The sequence below is a fragment of the Nicotiana tabacum genome, chromosome 2, assembly GCF_000715075.1.
Source record: "Nicotiana tabacum cultivar K326 chromosome 2, ASM71507v2, whole genome shotgun sequence".
Taxonomy (NCBI): Eukaryota; Viridiplantae; Streptophyta; class Magnoliopsida; order Solanales; family Solanaceae; genus Nicotiana; species Nicotiana tabacum.
The window spans coordinates 32,813,369-32,831,577 of record NC_134081.1 but is presented as its reverse complement, the minus strand read 5'-3'; the positions used below and the strand labels follow the sequence as shown (position 1 = coordinate 32,831,577).

The 18,209-nt window shown below is 37.8% G+C and overlaps 1 protein-coding gene and 1 long non-coding RNA gene across 2 annotated transcripts; one reads left to right on the top strand and one right to left on the bottom strand.

The window, feature by feature from the left end:
* Positions 1 to 271: 271 nt before the first annotated feature.
* LOC142166418 (secreted RxLR effector protein 161-like) lies at positions 272 to 622 on the bottom strand. The gene has a single exon (XM_075225659.1). The coding sequence runs from the start codon at positions 620 to 622 to the stop codon at positions 272 to 274; it is 351 nt and encodes a 116-aa protein (XP_075081760.1).
* A 5,743-nt stretch (positions 623 to 6,365) lies between these two features.
* On the top strand, positions 6,366 to 10,862 carry LOC107806145 (uncharacterized). Its single transcript, XR_001652595.2, has 3 exons — positions 6,366 to 7,729; positions 7,811 to 7,939; positions 8,013 to 10,862. It is a non-coding gene; the product is annotated as an uncharacterized LOC107806145 (long non-coding RNA).
* The last annotated feature ends 7,347 nt before the right edge of the window (positions 10,863 to 18,209 follow it).

The window sequence follows — 18,209 nt, the reverse complement described above, 5'->3', positions numbered from 1 at the left end:
TCTATTTCTTTCAAAGTGATCCCTATTTAGAGCTTTAGTAAAAATATCAGCAATTTGGTCTTCAGTTTTACATAAGTTAATTGAGATATTTCCCTTTTCAACATTGTCTCTGAGAAAGTGATGTATGATGTCAATGTGCTTGGTTCTCTTATATTGACAGGGATTTTTAGCAATGTTTATGGCACTAGTATTATCACATAATATGGGAACACAATCAACAAAAAATATCATAGTCCTTTAGTTGTTGTCTTATCCACAACAACTGAGCACATCAAGATGCTGCTGTCACATATTCTGCTTCAGCTGTAGACAAAGCCATTGAGTTTTGCTTCTTTGTTCCCCAAGACACCAAGCAAGAACCAAGAAAGTGTGATATTCCTGAAGTGCTTTTCCTGTCAATATGAAAACCTGCATAGTCAGTATCAGCATAACCAACTAGATCAAAGCTATATCCTCTAGGATACCACATACACAGATCAGAAGTCCCTTTAAGATATATGAGTATCCTCTTGACAGCCTTCAGATGAGACTCTTTGGGATTTACCTGAAATCTTGCACACAATCCCACACTGAATACAATATCAGGCCTGCTTGATGTGAGATACAACAATGACCCATTCATTCCTCTATATAGCTTATGTTAAACACTTTTCCCTTCTTCATCAAGATCCAGCTTTGTTGCAATAGCAATGGGAGTGTCTATGGACTTATAAGAGTCCATGTTAAATATTTTCAGTAGTTCCGTGATGTATCATGGTTCCAGTAGGTTTTTGCTTGATTTGCAACCCCAAGAAGAAGTTCAATTCACCCATCATGCTCATTTCAAATTCATTCCCCATCATCTCAGCAAATTCCTTGCACATTGCTTCATTAGTAGCCCCAAAGATAATATCATCTACATATACTTGTACAATCAGAACATTTCCGCCTTTACTCCTTAGAAACAATGTGATGTCCACCTTTCCTCTTACAAACTTATTGGTTAAGAGGAATTTTTAGAGTCTTTCATACCAAGCTCTTGGAGCCTGTTTCAGTCCATACAGGGCTTTGTCTAACTTGAACACATAGTCAGGAAATTCTTCACTCTCAAACCCATGCTCCTTCAGGTAACCATTTAAAAATGCACTCTTTACATCCATTTGATACAGGGTGAACTCCATGTGTGCACCAAAAGCTATTAACATTCTTGTCGCTTCCATTCTGGCTACAAGTGCAAATGTCTCATCATAGTCAATTCCTTCTTCTTGATTGTATCCCTGAACTACAAGTCTGGCCTTGTTCCTTGTGATATTTCCTTTCTTATCCAGCTTGTTTCTGAACACCCATCTGGTACCTATGAGAGTTCTGTTTTTGGGTCTTTGCACCAAGTGCCCGACCTTGCTTCTTTCAAACTGATTTAGCTCCTCTTGAATGGCTACAATCCAATCTGGACCCTTTAGAGCTTCCTTTATATTCTTAGGTTCAACCTATGAGAGGAATGCTGTAAGTGCACATAAATTTCTCAGAGATGATCTGGTTTGCACTCTAGCATTAGGATCAGAGATGATGTTCTCAAGGGGGTGTGAACTATGATGTTTCCATGGTATAATCTGCATATATAGAGATGGTTCACCCAAGGAGTGACCCAAAGGAACAATGTCAATAGGTACAACTTCATTAGTCTGGTTAGCAATCAGAGTAGTTCTCTCTTCTTCTTATTCCTCTTGATCACTTTCAACTTCCTTAGGATCTCCTAATCCATCTTCAGATTGATGTTCAGGTTCTTTAGAAGATCCTTCATCAGTGAGTCATATGTCATAGTCTTCATCCTGCAGACCTTTCTCAGCCATGTTATTAGATTCATCAAAAATAACATGAACATTTTCTTTTACACACATAGTTCTTTTATTAAAGACTTTGTAAGCTTTACTATGTGGTGAGTAGCCCAAGAAAATTCCCTCATCACTTCTGTCATCAAACTTACCTAGAGCTTCTTTGCCATTATTGTGCATAAAACATTTACACCCAAAAGCTCTTAGGTGAGTGATGTTGGGCTTTCTCCCTCGAAGCAACTCATAGGGAGTTTTCTCAAGAATGAGTTTGACCATACATCTGTTTAACAAGTAACAAGCAGTATTGACTGCCTCATCCCAGAAGCTCTTAGGAAGTCCACTGGCAATCAACATGGTCCTCCCCATGTTTTCTAGGGATCTATTCTTTCTTTCCACAACACTATTTTGTTGTGGAGTTCTAGGTGCTGAGAAGTTATGATCAATACCATGTGTGCTACAGAACTCAAGGAATTTAGAATTTTCAAACTCAATTTCATAGTCTGTTCTTATACTAAAAACATCACATCCCAGTTTCTGTTGGATCATTCTGACAAACACATAGAAAACATCAAAAGTTTCATCTTTATATGCTAGAAACAGGGTCCATGTATACCTAAAAAAGTCATCTACAATGACAAAGACATACCTCTTGCCTCCCCTGCTCCTCACCCTCATTGGTCCACATAGGTCCATGTGAAGGAGTTCCAGGGGTTTGGAGGTACTGACAACCTTTTGAGATTTGAATGATGATATCACATGTTTCCCTTTGACACAAATATCACATGCCTTGTCTGAGGTGAACTCAACTTTTGGTAGTCCAAGGACTAGGTCTTTTGTTGCCAACTTGCGGAGTTGAGATAGTTTAGCATGTTCCTGTATTCTATGCCATAACAGTGGGTCATCTTCCACTACACTTCAAGCATATGTGCTCACTCTGAGGAAGAGATATAATAGATATCTTGTAGACATTGTTGTGTCTCTTACCTTTTAACACAATTTCATTAGTATCAAGCTCAGTGACAGTGCAGATTTTTGAATTGAATTTTACCTCATTTTCTTTATCACACATTTGAGAAATGCTAAGAAGATTATGTTTAAGACCTACTACATAATACGCATCTTCTATAGCATGAGAGAGTGACTTACCAACCTTACCAATACTTGTTATCTGTCCCTTTTCCCAATATCCAAATGACACACTCCCTCCTTGGAAGGCTACCAGTGAGAGGAAGTTTTTCTTTTCTTTAGTCATATGTCTTGAGCATCCACCGTCGAGATACCAGTCTTATTTATTTCCTCTCACTTTAGCCTGCACCAGAAATCACAAATTTGTCTTGGGAACCCAGACAAGTTTGGGTCCCTTTTTATTTGAAAAAAGATGAATCAGATCTCTTCTTGGCCAGAAGGGAAGATGATTAATAGTTGTTTTCTTGTTGACATTAATCTACTTAGTTTGGAAAAAAGGCTTGACTTTTGGTTCTTCTCCCTTCTTCACATTTTTAGCACGACCAAAAGTGTTCTTAAACTGGGCATGAATTAAGGCAAGGCAAGTATATCTAAAGTGTCCTACCTTTTCACAATGAGTGCACAATTTGTTATCAGAAATTCCTACATACTTTGGATCAAATTTGGGAACAGGTTTTCTATAGCCAATTCCTGATTTGTTAATGCTGCAGTTTTCATTCAACCAATTAATGCATCTGAGGATATATGCCACTTGCTTAGCCTAGATAGTTCATATTTAGGTTTTTCTAGATTTTCTTGCAATACTTTATTCCTACATTCAGCATCACAAAGATTATCTTTAATCTTTTTTAGTTCCTTTCAAGCTTATCTTGCAAATCACTCATTTTTTCTTTACCAAGAACTTGGTTCTTAAGGTCTTGACCTATCCTTCAGGATCAGTCTTGTTAGTTTCAAGTTCTTTAATTTAACACATGAAAGGTTGCTTATTAACTAATCATTTCCAGCACTCATCTTGTCCATCTCACTCATAATGGTCACAATTATGGCCATCAACTATTTTTTAGACAAAGCATGAATATTTTCTTTCAGGTTAGAGATACTCACCTGATTTGTTTCATCTTCAGTTTCTGAATCACTCATGGACATCATCCCTATCACTTCTTCTTCTGTTTGGCTTTCTTCAATTGCCATCAGCGGCACATTAATGTTTTCATCTCCAAAATCAGCCTCCAAGGTCCTCCATATATCATGAACAGAAATGCAAGAGGACACCTTGTAGAGAACTTTCTGGGAAAACTTCTTTAGAGCAGGTCCTTTGCTTTGGCATTTTATTGGATTACTTGACGATCCTCATCATCATAATCCTCTTCTCTCTTGTTACATTTGTTTCCTTCACTATTCACTTTGGTGAGGATGATTGGTCCATGACTGATAATTAGCCATAGATCAAAGTTAGTGTCCTTAAGGAGAGTTTCCATACGCATCTTCCATTCATCATAGTGATGTCCATCAAATAGAGGAGGTCTTCCAATGTGCATTCCAAGCTGTACAGGAGGTTCAGTCTCCACTGTCTGATGTGCATCAATTACAACATAGAGACTTATGGCCTCATCCTCTTTCTATTCCTCTTTCTCACTTCCATTGCCCTCATATGCTGCTAGAAAAGCTACTTCATTGCTTCAGTGAATCCTTTGCCTAGGATTTTTCCTTTGTTTGGACACGTCTCTCTCAGTTTTTCCTGTTTCTCTTTTTCAGCTCTTTCTTTCTTACACTCAATTTCCCACATTGGGCAGTCTTTGATCATATGGTCTAGCTTGTTACACTTATAATAAGTGGCTTTGTCGATCTGCTTCGGCTTACCACTCTCTTAGATGTATTTTTGGAATTCTTCATGAACTTCTTGAACTTAGCAAACATTACTAGGTCTGGATCATCACTGTCAGATTCATCTTCTTCAGATGCTATAAGAACCAAGGCCTTATCCCTCCTCTGTTCTTCCTTGCATAATTCTATCTTTCTCATCTCATGAGTCTTTAAGTTTCCAACCAACTCATCAAGTGAGATCTTATCCAGCTCCTTTGCTTCCTGAATAGCTGTGACTTTTGATTCCCATAAAGTTGGAAGAATCCTTAGAGCTTTGCTAATTAATTCTTCTAAAGTGAACACCTTTCTAAGTGATTTCAGTTCATTTGTTATTATAGTAAACCTAGTCATCATCTCCTAGATGGGCTCAAACTCCTTCATGGAGAAGAACTCATAGTTTCTCATAAGAAATTCGATCCTTGATTTCTTCACTTGGTTTGTTCCTTCATGAGCAGCTTGAAGTGCATCCCAGATCTCCCTTGCATCAGAGAAAGCTGATATCCTATTGTACTCATCATGACCAAGTTCACAGATAAGGATTTTCTTAGCCTTTGCATTATTCTCCATCATTTTGAAATCCGATGCTACAAATTCAGAGGGGTCTTTGGGAACAATTTCTCCCATTTTATTTAGTAGGAGTTAGTGGAACTTGGTTCATTATATTCCATAGTTCATAGTCTTCAGCCGTCAGGAAATCTTCCATTATTGCTTTCCACCAACTGTAGTATTTTCCATTAAATAGGGGTGGTCTGGTAGTTGACTATCCTTCGTTAATTCCAGGTGGAACACTCATTTTGCTTCCAAGATCTCTCTAGGTGTTAACCGTGTGTGAGAGAACCTTGCTTTGATACCAATTATTAATTTGAATGGTTTTATGGAATACTAAAGAACTTGGTTCGTTACCTTACTCCTTAAGTGTAAAGAAAAATAAGCAGTAAAATAAACACAATAATTTTTACATGAAAAATTTCCTGGCTCAAAAGGTGCGAATACCACGATCTACCACGCAGGATTTTAGCTTCAACTTCACTAGAACAATGAGCCAAATGTATCGATTATAAATCTGTAACTAAATACTCTCTAGTTCTTCTACTTCAACTATTTTACTTACAAGTTACTCTAACTTGCAAAATCAAATACTCACTCCAACTCACTGATTGTATATGATATTTTGATTACAACTCGATTTTCTAAAACACATTTACTAGACTGACTCAAGAAGAACACAACACTGGTACTCGACTTGAGTATAGAAAATGTAGTTCTTCAGTTGATGTGCAAAAGGATGATCTCAGTAGTCCAAAAAGATAGTATTTAAATTCCATAGACTCCGAGATCTTTTAGGGGTCCTATGCGTAGTCACGTTCTCGTTTGATAGGGCTCCTACTGCTCCAAGGACTCCACAATTCTTGGGACTCTTGTCTCTCGCTGATGCAAATGTATCTTTTTGGGCAACAACCCTTATCATGTTTAGCAGTCCTCTTCCAACAAACTCGGACTTGGGTAACTTTGAGATAAAGTTACTATCTTGCAAGCACGTGCAATCATAAACCTTGAGGAGCTGGTTCTTAGAGCAGTTAAGTAGCAACGTTGAGGACCTGGTTCTTAAAGTATTTCTTCTGAACAAATTTTATTAATCATCAAAATCTCAATACTCAATAGCTTCCCTTTTTATCCGTGAACTCTTTAATTACTTAAAAATTCTTCGGATATTTGACTTCCTTTCTGAATACTTCGACTTGACCTTCCGAGGAGTCTTCTATCAATGTTCTATTTTTTTGACTTTCCGATTTACATTCTGACTATTATATAAGTTGATTGGATAATCCTTGTCACATGTCTATTTCTGGATAATACACGTGTTAAGTCTATCTTTACCAATACAGATAGTCTTTCCACTTTTCAGATATTGTTCGAGGAATTTTCGAGAAGTAGAAGAAGTTTTGACGGGAAGAAGATCATGATTAAGATTCTTAATTGGCAGGAGATAAGATCTTATCCGATTTTTGCATCCTGAATTTGAAGCGACATGCACTGTGATTAAAGTAATGCGTGAAATTTTCATTTAGTATTTGAAACACGTGGCAGTTTATGACTCGTTTGATGCTTACAGTGATTTCCAAGGTAATGATGATACTGTGATTTCCTAGTGATGTTTTCGAATTTGCCGACTTGATGAAGATGATTCTGAAAGGTCGGGTTCATATATATATAAATATGAAATCTTTTCTCTCTTTTTCTTACCTTTCAATTTCTTAATGTACTTTATTCCTTGACAGTTTTCGCCAACTCTAAGAACTATTTCTGCAATTTTCCTACTGAAAATTATGGATCTATAAAATTTTGTTCTTTCTATGCTTTTTTATTTCTTAGCCCTGTCTTCAATGTAAGACGTACTACTATTTCGGATGAGCTTCGGCGGAGTTAACCCCTTTAATAATGAGGTAGGAGAAGAGATCCAAAAAACTTCTAAGGGGAAAAAGGTCAAATATGAAGACCTTTTTGAACCTTTGGCCATAGAGATACTGCCAAAATATCTTAATATCGCTGAATATTGCAATACATGGAATAAAATCGTAGCCAAACTTGAAACCACAATACACATGTGGATAACTTTTCCTCTATCATTCAGCGGAACATATCCCTCTCGTTCGAGATGAGTCTCATTGGAACCCCAACATTTACATCTAAATACCTCAGCATAATGACCGAATTACCAGTTATTCAACTATTTTTTGTTTCAGGTACACATACCCTTTCACTCTTGGGTTTTCGGTAATTGACTCTATTATTTTGTATTTTTGTAAGCACTTCAAATTTGTTTGACTCAAGTAGGTCCGAGCATTTTAAGGCTCATAGCATGTCTACGGTATTTGATAATTTTGGCTGAGGTTGATTTTTTGCTTCAATGTCTTCTCAACCTCTAGTCCAAAAAGCTTTTCTATTGTGGTATTTTCACTCTTTGCAACTGTGAAAAGTATGCTATCGGAATGATCACGACAGATAATGGTACTTTAAATTTCTGATTGTCCCTTCATGTGATCTAGTTCTCGGAGACGATTTGTTGTTGGAGAGAGAGAACGACAAACGTAAGCATTTTTCTTACCTATGTAATTTTTTATTTTCCAAAATAGTAGTTCTTATTTCATCTTGCACTTTTTGGATTGCAGCTCCAGGAATTGTGTGGTGAAATCTATGATCTTAGGGAGTGTATGGATAAAATTTTAGCATCTTCAAACAATACTTGAGGACTTGGAAGTACATTTCTAAAATATATGGATGGATGAAAAAGCATCACGGTGAGTTTCCAGCTTGATTTTTTTGCTTGCTTTACTTATTCATAAATTTCTCATCATCTTTCCTCGGTTGTAGGTCTTTGGCTCAAAGAACAGTTGCCTGAGCTTAATTGAGATACCGAAGAATGATGATGGAGCTCAAGAACAAATCTAGAGGCTTGCTGCTCCAATGAGTCAAATGGTATTTGTAGGAGGTAATGTTAGTAGTCCTCTAAGGAAGAGAATGACCGGATCGAAACATTTCCTGAGTTGATTCCCAGGCTATTCAGTTTCCTTAGGGACGTGTCAAAGGACAATCCCATTATTGTTGATGAGAGTGATAAGAGAGAGTCTCCGGCTGGGGTACATGTAGATAAAATAGTTTCGGGGACTGGAACGGAATTTCTTGTACAAGTCGATTTTGATGATTGGCTCGGTCAAGGCCTTTTTACTAAAATAGATGGAGATATCATTCCTGAGCCCTTGTCCTTTCCGGAGCTTCCAGTTTTACAAGGTGCAGAGGCTAGACCATCAACGACAGAGCCTATTGTCGCTGTTGGTAAATATAACATTACGATTGAAACTTCAAATGATGTTAATCTTTTGAAATGTTCGAATAAGTATGTTGTTTGGTTGAAAGGGTTACTTGTTCCTTTGGAGAAGTAAAAAATTGACTACAAACAGATCTCCGATAGTATGAAGCTCCCACCAGATTGTGTATGCACCAGAGGTGCAAGTATTATAGTAGAGCTTGAAGGTGTGGATATAAATTCCACCTATGTGGAAGGGAAGTTATGAAAGCGACAGAAGATACGATTCGAGATTTGAAAGTAAGTAAGGTAAAAGTAAAGAGGTACGAGATACTTAAGTATAAAAGGTTCTGAATAGTTAATGTTTCATATAGAGGGCTAGAAGAGTCGTGATTCAGTATCTAGAAATGATAGTGGTGTCGTCAGTAGCACATCTTCCAACCTATGATTTCTAGGTATCAAGAGGTCTAGTTACGAGATCAAAGAAGAATTAGAGGAAACGTGATGTCTCGTTTGAGGTTCCAGAATAACATAAAAAAATCTATGGTGCTAGCATGTTAAATAAAGGTTGTGAGTAGTACGAATAGATACTTGTAGGTCGCAGGCTAAAGTATGGTAGAATAAAAAATTTCTAGGTAGACAGAAGTAAGGATAAGAAAAGGTGAGTGAGGAGGTGACATGAATAGGTAAGGCATCGGGATTAAGCCCATCAAAATAAGAGAGCTGATGGTTTTCGTAAGTTATAGAAAGCTCAGTATAACCTGAATGAACTCGAAGGAGTTTAAGACTAGGAGCATTTAGAAGAGATGGAATGTTGCCCTTGTAGTAAAATAGGAGTGTGAGTGTGATAAACGATAAGATGATGATGTTTAGGAATATAGCTTTTGATTGAAGTAATGATTCAATCATAAGGGATTTTATGAATTGCACGGGATTAGAATACCTCCCATAAGATGAATCACATTGAGATGCTATGAAATACAGTTATTGAAGTATAGTTTCATCCCTAAGGTGGATCAAGCAAATAACTTCAGATGTTAGCCGACGAGACGTGAGCCCTAGTTAAAATGTATTACGGAAGAAGATTCAAGTTATTACTGGTGGATAATAGTCAACATTAAGATGAATCAACAATATATGGATAAAAGTTCTAAAGTATGAGATGAGATTATGTTGCCATTCTTAAGATGAACTGTAATGAGAAAGAATTAAAGGACTTAGATTTATACATATAGGATAAGCATCGAGAGTGTAACCTGGAGTTGGGTAGTAGACCTCACTAATAATAAACCGGAGTAAGTGTTATCGTATAGTATGAATATCTAGATACAGTAAAGCCATAAGGATAGATAACCGAGGCCATGAAAACAAAATATAGCAATAGTCGTAAGTTCGACAAAGTACCAAGCGAAGAACTTCAGTATACCTATAGATGCCCAGAGGAACAACTTGTCATAGTTCTCTATATGTTTTGCAAAGTGAGGCCCAGAGACTGAAGCTGGAGAAAAAAGAAGAGTCGCGTAGGCGTGCATACAAGGGCAGGGTCGTACAGGCTACATGACAGAAGGTAGCAACAATTATGAGATTGGAAGAATTCTGGCCACAGTTCGTGTTTTGAGAAAGAGGCCTAAAGGGGGGAATGCCTTGGCTTTTAGATTTATTCACAGAACAGTTGCTTAGATGGAACAACCAGTATTAAAGTATTCATAAGAGCTGTAGGTTATGAGACTGATAAGAGCATCAGCCAACATTCGAGGACGAATGTTCCAAAAGGGGAATGATGTTACACCCCATGATTTCGTACATAAAAGTACGTCGTAAGTCAATTGATGTAAGCTCGAATATCAGATCATCTTTAGAAGTACATAAATTAAGTTGGTCATGTTACCGTAGAGGTTACAAATATTTAAGATTATGAATAACAAGTACCAAGATGGTTGGAAGGCTTAGAAGCTAAACGAATTGAAGAAAATAAGTTTCATCGAAAGTCGACAAGTTGGGAATATTATAACATGTAATTTTGGGGGTGAGATTAAGGTTCTTAACATGATAAGGAGGTTATGTTATGAGTTAGTTTAGTCGTATGATAGTCGTGTTTTATGTTTTGATGTCAAGTGAGTTGTGAAATAAAAGTTGGCAAAGGTCATAACAAGTTATATTCAGAAATGTGCTGAAATTTAGGTCTAATGTAGCTGAGTTCTTCTCCCAATATACTTGGCATTACGGGATGATCCACCTACAAAATTGAAGATCTACGAGTCTAGTTTCTAAAGCATTAAACCGTTCATTGATACGATTTTGGAGTAGAGAGATATTCATATTTTTTGCAAGACTGCACAGATTAGTAGGTGATAAGTGTTGATACCCAATTTTTTCCTCATATTTTCCCTATATATATATGTATATATATACTTTCAAAATAGTGCATATGCATCATCATTCGATTTACAAGCATACACAAGTATTTTTCATAATCTTCCATGATTTTTAAAGACTTTAAATCAATTTATTTCTGTATTTTATTATATAAATATCCAATAATTACCCTCCTAATTATTTTTATAATGATTAATCATCCAAACTTATCATTTATACTAATATGAGGTTTTAAATATTTTCATTGCATTTCGTATAATTACATTAGCATTTTTAGGGCTAAATTGCACATTTTGCAATAATAGCCCATATGTACATATAATTACATTATTTATACAAAAAATAATTTTTTATATTTTTATAATATTAAATAATTGTTTTTAATCATTTGCATGCACAAATAATATTTTTTTTATTTATTTATTACTTTTATAAATTATTTATTTGATTAAAATTGGATATTTAAAATCTAGCCCTAAATTCCTCCTAATTTCGAACCTGACTACCCGGACCTTGGCTCAATAACCCCAGCCCAATCCTAAACGACCCAACCCCTTCTCAAATACCAGCCGTTGATAAAAAATGATCAACGACTCACAAACGACTCCCCCCTTTCCTTATATCACTTAACCCTAAACCCTAACCCCATTCCCTCCAAACCTGCCGCCTCTCTATTCTCTCCTCTATGAAAACCCTAACCCGCCGCCTCTCAAAAAACCTCTCCGAATCTGCCTCAATCATGGATTTTTCCATGATTTTCTTACCTTTTGTGTATTAAACCACCATCTCCTACGATTCTATGTTACCTCTTAGTACTTGCCTAAACATGGCAAGTACTACACCTTAGATTTCGACCATTTCCTCTTGACTACTTGAATATGGACATGTATCTCATCCATATGCTTCACAATGATGGCTATATGGTTCCGATTAGCCGAGATTTCGGCCAATTTGCGATTTCTGCCAACTAGGGTTTGAATTCCCCTTTGTTTCTTACCGATTGTTACTTGATATTTTTCCTTTTCTGTGTTTGACTACTCTTTTTCCTTATCTTTCCCTATTTTTTACTTTATTCTTTGCCTTAAATATGACTCTGAACGATTTTGGTATTTTTGGTATTATTTGTGTGTTTCCCTGTTGATTTACTGAATCTCTAATTTATGCTCTAAAATCGTTTCTAATTGATTCCGGAATATTTTCTTTCTATCTTGTTTGCATCTAAATAATTTGTTTTCCATGTCTATGTGTTCGATTTCTACACTATATAAACCCTTCCCCTTTTCCTTTTAGATGACACTTTTTTGGCTCACTATAGCCTCACTAGATCTAAAGCTTTACTCTGATATTGCATTCTATACTCTGATTTTGGCCGGCTGAAAGCCAAGGCCATTTAGTTCTGAGATCTTGCTATTCAGAATATTGTGGACTTCTGTTATTTTATGCATTTTCGCTTAACTGGTAAGTCACTTGACTTTTGCAATTTCATCCTTACGTGCCTCTGATTTGTATGTGTTCTTACTTCTGAATCCATGGTTCAAGATGCTTCTGAGTTATGTTTAGGCATCGTTCTGTCAACTTTATATGCTTTTAGTCTCTTTAGCATTTAACTGCTCTTAATGCTACCAGTTCTGAAGTTATCTACTCCTAGCTTGATTAATCTGAACCTTCTTAAGGTTTATTCAGTTAGTGAATTGACTCCTGAATGCTCATGAACATGTTTACTTACTTTTTCTCAATCCTTGTAGTGGATGCCTCACATTTGTGTTAGCCTATGTTAAGACCTTCATTGTTAGTCATAATCTGCCTCTCTGCTATTGTGTCACTCAACATGATCACTCGGCCCCATACCCCTCTGGTGTTTGCTTGTGATTTGGAACAGTTGTCTCATCATGTTTGAATTGTTACTTTGCAATGTTAGGCTAAACCTTTGTTATAATCGGATCATCTTTAGCTAATTAGACCACTATGACAAAGCTTGAATGCCTATATCTGCTACTTGACATGATTTTACCTTCCACTCTGTAGTAATAGTTTTGCATATGTGTCTTAATTTGTGATTGTAATCTCACCCCTGTGCAAACATGATGCCCTGCTCTTTCTATGATTATTTGACTCATCACAATGCTGTCCTGTTTTCTTGGTAATAATACAAGGTTGTGTACTTAGTATAATTCAACCATGTTTCAACCTGTTTTGCACCTGTGTACAACAATCTTTGTCAATCCTGCAAACATGTTCTTTTCTCAACTTTTTTTCAGCATATGACTGCTTATGCGCTAAGTGTGGGACCTATTTCTCAGTTTACATTCAACTTGCTTTTTTAAAGTTCTGTGATTTATTCAACTGTTTGCTTTGTTTGCTCAATATGGCCGTGTCTGTTTAAATCCCTCAATTCCTATTTCTCAACTTTGGTCCCTTCTTTCACTTGTCACCTAAGCTCTTTGAATCCCATTCTTAGCCGGCTGAAAGCCAAGGCTACGTAGGTTCTGTCCTTTGACCTCCCTAGTATGAGCACTGCTCAGGGTTCATTTGAGACCCTTGTGAACTCTGAAATACTAGGACTTGGTCACTAGTCTCTCCTCTGAATTATCTCTGTTAACCTCCCTAGTGTGAGCACTGCCCTGGGTTATTGAAGCCCTTGGGAACTCTGATACACTAGGGTCTTGGTTCTATATGCTCAACTCTTTTTATGCCCACTGGGTGAATCACTTAATTCCTGGCTGCCTTATGTCCATGAAGATGTAATTTTGGGCTGTTATGAGCCATGAGAATGAAGGCTTGGTTTGACTGTGTATATCTTTGGGCCTGCTGTAGGCTCCCTATAGTTATTCTACTTTGTAATTTATTCCATTCATTCTGGTCTGTAATAATTCTTGTAATAGCATTTTGGGGTATTAGTGAAATTGGGAAAGGGGTTTTATCTTACACTTGTATTGAAATGGGTAGAAATCCTGCCTATAGGTTCATTACTTTGCTCAAATGTGTGTTAGAAATCCTGCCTATAGGTTCTTTATTTGGTTCAAATGTGTTCTGCGTTTACCTATTAGAAACCATGCTTATAGGATATTGAATGATTAATATCTCAATGTGTTCATAGGATTCTGTTTACCTATGGTTTAATCTACAAATTAGATGCCATGCCTATAGGATCTAAAATCAGTTTTTAATTATAGAAATCATGCCTATAGGATATAAAATCAGTTTTAATTCTAGAAATCATGACTATAGAGTCTGAATCCATTTTAATTATTGGCCTGCTTATTTCATTAAGAGTTTTCAACACTGTGCTAGTTACCATTCTAGAAACCATGCCTATAGGACTCGATTAAGCAATTTTGAACATATTCCTATGATTACCATTGTTAGTTACTGCGTGAATCACCTAGACATCATGCCTATAGGTTTTAATCCCTTATACCTGCAATCAGTAGACAATTATGTCGGTTTTAGAAATTGTATTAAGAGAAAAGGCTTTTATGTATAAAATGTTTGCTCATTAAATTCAGTGTCACATAGTGATCCTGCCTATAGGGTTCTGCAACCTTAACTTATTAAAATCTGCAATTGTCAATGCTAATCAATTTGGCATGCATTTAATGTCTAAATGCGGAGGGTAACTTGAGCCCATACTTGTTTCTATTTGAAAGTCCTAACTGTTTTTGTATGTCGCCTAGTTTTCTCATTTTGAGCAACCTAAGTTAAGGTCTATAACCACCCTGAAATAGAGGTCCAAATGCCTCATGGACCCTAGGCATGAGACGGGTAGTGCACGCATAGAGTACGACTTAGAATTGACTAGAGCGCTTTAGGTAAACAACTTAAAGATAGTAATCGGTTAGCAGGAGATGATAGTCTGTACCCGCTGAATAAAATGAGTAACGCTCCGTCTTGAGGGATTTATGAAGTATTATTTATGTTGCACGGGGTGATCCTTTAGGCTAACAAACTTAGGACCCCCCTATTTATGTTTTAAAATAAATCATTTATTTCATTTGTCAATTATTGTTTTTCTCTTAGACTAATTCACATGATTTGAGTTCGGCCGGGACCCACCGTTGTGGACCTCGAGGAGTGCCTAACACCTTCTCCTCTAGGTAATTTGAGCCCTTGCCCTATCTTTGGTGACGCAAACTAGTAAACCCGAGTCATTTGCAATAGGTGCCCTAACGCACCTTAATCCATTAGGTGGCGACTCTCTCTTTTAGAAACCCTTCCTTTTAAAAGAGTTGTCAAGGTCGAAACCCGATTTCGCGAGAAAAAGGGGTGCAACAGCATGGCGACTCTGCTGGGGAATATCCTTAGGCTCTTACCATTATGAACTTGGTCTGTGTGAATTAATCTCCCTCGATAAGCGTGTCTTTATTATTTTATGCTCAAATTCACCGTTTATTTTCTACATGCACACCCCCTTCCATATTTTCCCTTTTACATGAATTTACATGCAACTTTTCGTTTAACCTTATTCGCTGGCTCAATCTTTATGTCTTTCCCAATCCCTACCCCTTTTACCGCTTTATTATAAGTTTTCAGTATGCGAACTAACTCCTTCTTTGTTTTTCTTTCTTTCCTCTCTTTACATTTATTAAATACCGCATTTATCGCTTTCACCATGCAAAATACTTGACAAGGTGTTGTTTTATTTTTTGCATAATTACATGCTCTACATCATATTCCACTCGTGTGCAATTAATACCATAGCGGCACTTGATGAGTGTCTGCGCTCTTCCTATATTACCTTTTTTATATTTGGAAAGGCTTAATCGATCAGCAGTGCAGTCGACGGTTCCGTGCCTTTCCCTCTCAAGTTGTCCACTTGAGGGTACCAGTCTAGACTTCTATAGAAAACCCTACCCTGATGTTAACTGTGCATGCATCATGTCCAAACCTTGCATGGGTTAGTATGTTGTCCGCATAATAACTCTCTAAGGAAAGCCTTGTCCAAAGCCCATCGGGATTTCCATAATCCCACGGGCACGATCATGATATGTGCATTCTTTGGAGAAAACGTGCCGATATGCTAATCATTAATGTGTAAGTAGTCAAATCCGGAGGGGGGAAAGGGCTAACCTTGTTTATTTTACAGAAAATGAGGCACGAAGTCCCCAGCTTCGGCATGGTCCGAAGTATCCCACCTTTATCGCTAGATTGGTGGGAAAATCTCTCGCCAAGCGACAAAAACCATATGAAAAGTGTTCTCGAAAATTTACCTTCCTTGCTAGACATTCAGCCAAACAATGTACTGATCGAGGCTGCTACCATGTTCTGGGACAAAAAGAGGGCCGTTTTTTGTTTCGGTAATGCAGAGATGACTCCCCTTCTGGAGGAAATAGGAGGTTTTGCTGGGCTGCCCTGGGATAGCCCTGGTCTGTTGGCACCAGAAAATCGCACTTCTAGGGGATTTCTGAAAATGATGGGACTTAGAAAGAATGATGAGTTAGTCTGCTTGAAGAAGTCCTACATACCTTTCGACTTCCTTTATGAGCGTTATGTGCACAATACATCCTACCATATCTATCATGATGAGTTTGCCATCACTTCCCTGGGCTGGACTCATCGTCAGGTTTTTGTGTTCATCATCTGTTTTCTGGGTATGATAGTATTTCCAATTCAAGGAGACAGGATTCACACCCGTTTGGCTATGGTTACCAAGAGCTTAATGGAAGGGATTGAGGGATAGACTTACACTATTGTCCTAATGATCGTGGCAGAGATATACCGAGCTTTGGACTGCTGTAAGAAGGAATTCAGACATTTTGAGGGTTGTAATTTGTTACTGCAAAGATGGTTGTTGGAGCATCTTCAAAGAGGACAGTACCGTCAGGAATTTCCGCGGCGACCAAGGAATGACCACATAGCCTTTCACAATCCAAAAAGAATGACTTTCATCCCAGACAGGTTTGCACAACAGGAAAACGCCGTGGATTGGGTACACTTCTTTAACAGTTTGATTGATGACAAGGTCCATTAGATGTTCGTGTGGTTCCTACTAGCGAGTTCATCATCCAGTCCAGGGATGTTCCTCACTTAGTTCTGATCGGGTTGAGGGGTATCTATCCTTATGCTCCTATCAGGGTCATGAGACAGGCTGGGAGAAAACAAGTCATATTGCGAGTTTCCAAGATGATTCACTACAAAGCAGACTTTCAGGATGGTGCCATTCCATTCAAGTGTGAGGCCCAACACATGTGGCATCTGAAGATTATTGTGGAAAAGGATACCATCGAGCCAGATCGGTACCACGCCGGTCATGTGTATTTTTACCTATCATGGTTGGATGATGACATAGCAGGAAAAGTCGAGCCAGGGATCGATCGAGGAAATAGGGTCATAGATGATGTTGCCGAAGCACAAGTAAAATACAAGAGGTTGCGCAAGAGAATCCTTGAGTCTGAAGCCAGACATTTGGAACAACACAAGATAGACATGGAATTAATCAATGAATGGAGGGAAGTTGCTACAAAATCAACAGAGAGGTTGGAGTACTTAGAGCAGGGTCTGATGGAACTTGAATGGAAGATGAGGAAAAGGATCGTGGATTGTCAGAATGTAGAGGGCAACGAAGGAGGACATCTAGCAAGGGCGAATCCACTGCTGCACATGCCCGACCTGGGGAATTTGATTGATGGGGCCAAGAAGGCCAAGCTTGGAGAGGGTCCCCCCGAGAACAAATAGAATAGAATTGTTGTTTATTTGCTTTTCTAGAGTCGTTTTAGAAATTGATTGTAATAAGGCAAATACCACTAGCAACTCTTTTAATTATTGTCATTTTAGAGGTTTGATCTATTTATTACATTAATGAAATGAGGCAGTTATCGGCATCAAGTTTCTCCAAATCTATGTGTCGCTAGGCCTACCTCAGACACAATGAGGTCCCCAAAATTAGGACGCGAATTTATAATTCCACAATACATATTTAAATACTGCAAATATCCTTCCAAAATCCCCTACTGACTTGTTTGCCTTTTTGCTTTTCTTGGTTTTGATTATTCCCATCCCCTAAGGTTGGTTCGTGCATACTGGCATCATCAACATATCATACCAGATCTAGAGGTCCTCCACCTCCTCCTCCTCCTCCAAGTGATCCTAAAAGTAAGGGAAAGGCTAAGATGGACGACATGAGTGGTATCAGGAAAGATAACGCTGTGCATGTGGAAAATGTTGAAACTTCAGATGGTCGGAGTACTCCGGCAAAGAATGATTTGGTTCTACAGTTGGAGTAAAAAATACTGGAATTGCAAGGGGAACTTGAGTAGGTCCGCAACTTGGCAAACCTCTCCCCCACCTTAAACGTCTCGGATATTAACCAACAGAACACCCAAAACCCAGCACCTTCTCAAAACTCACCAAACCAACATCCACAAAACCCTCCCGCACCTCATCAATATGCC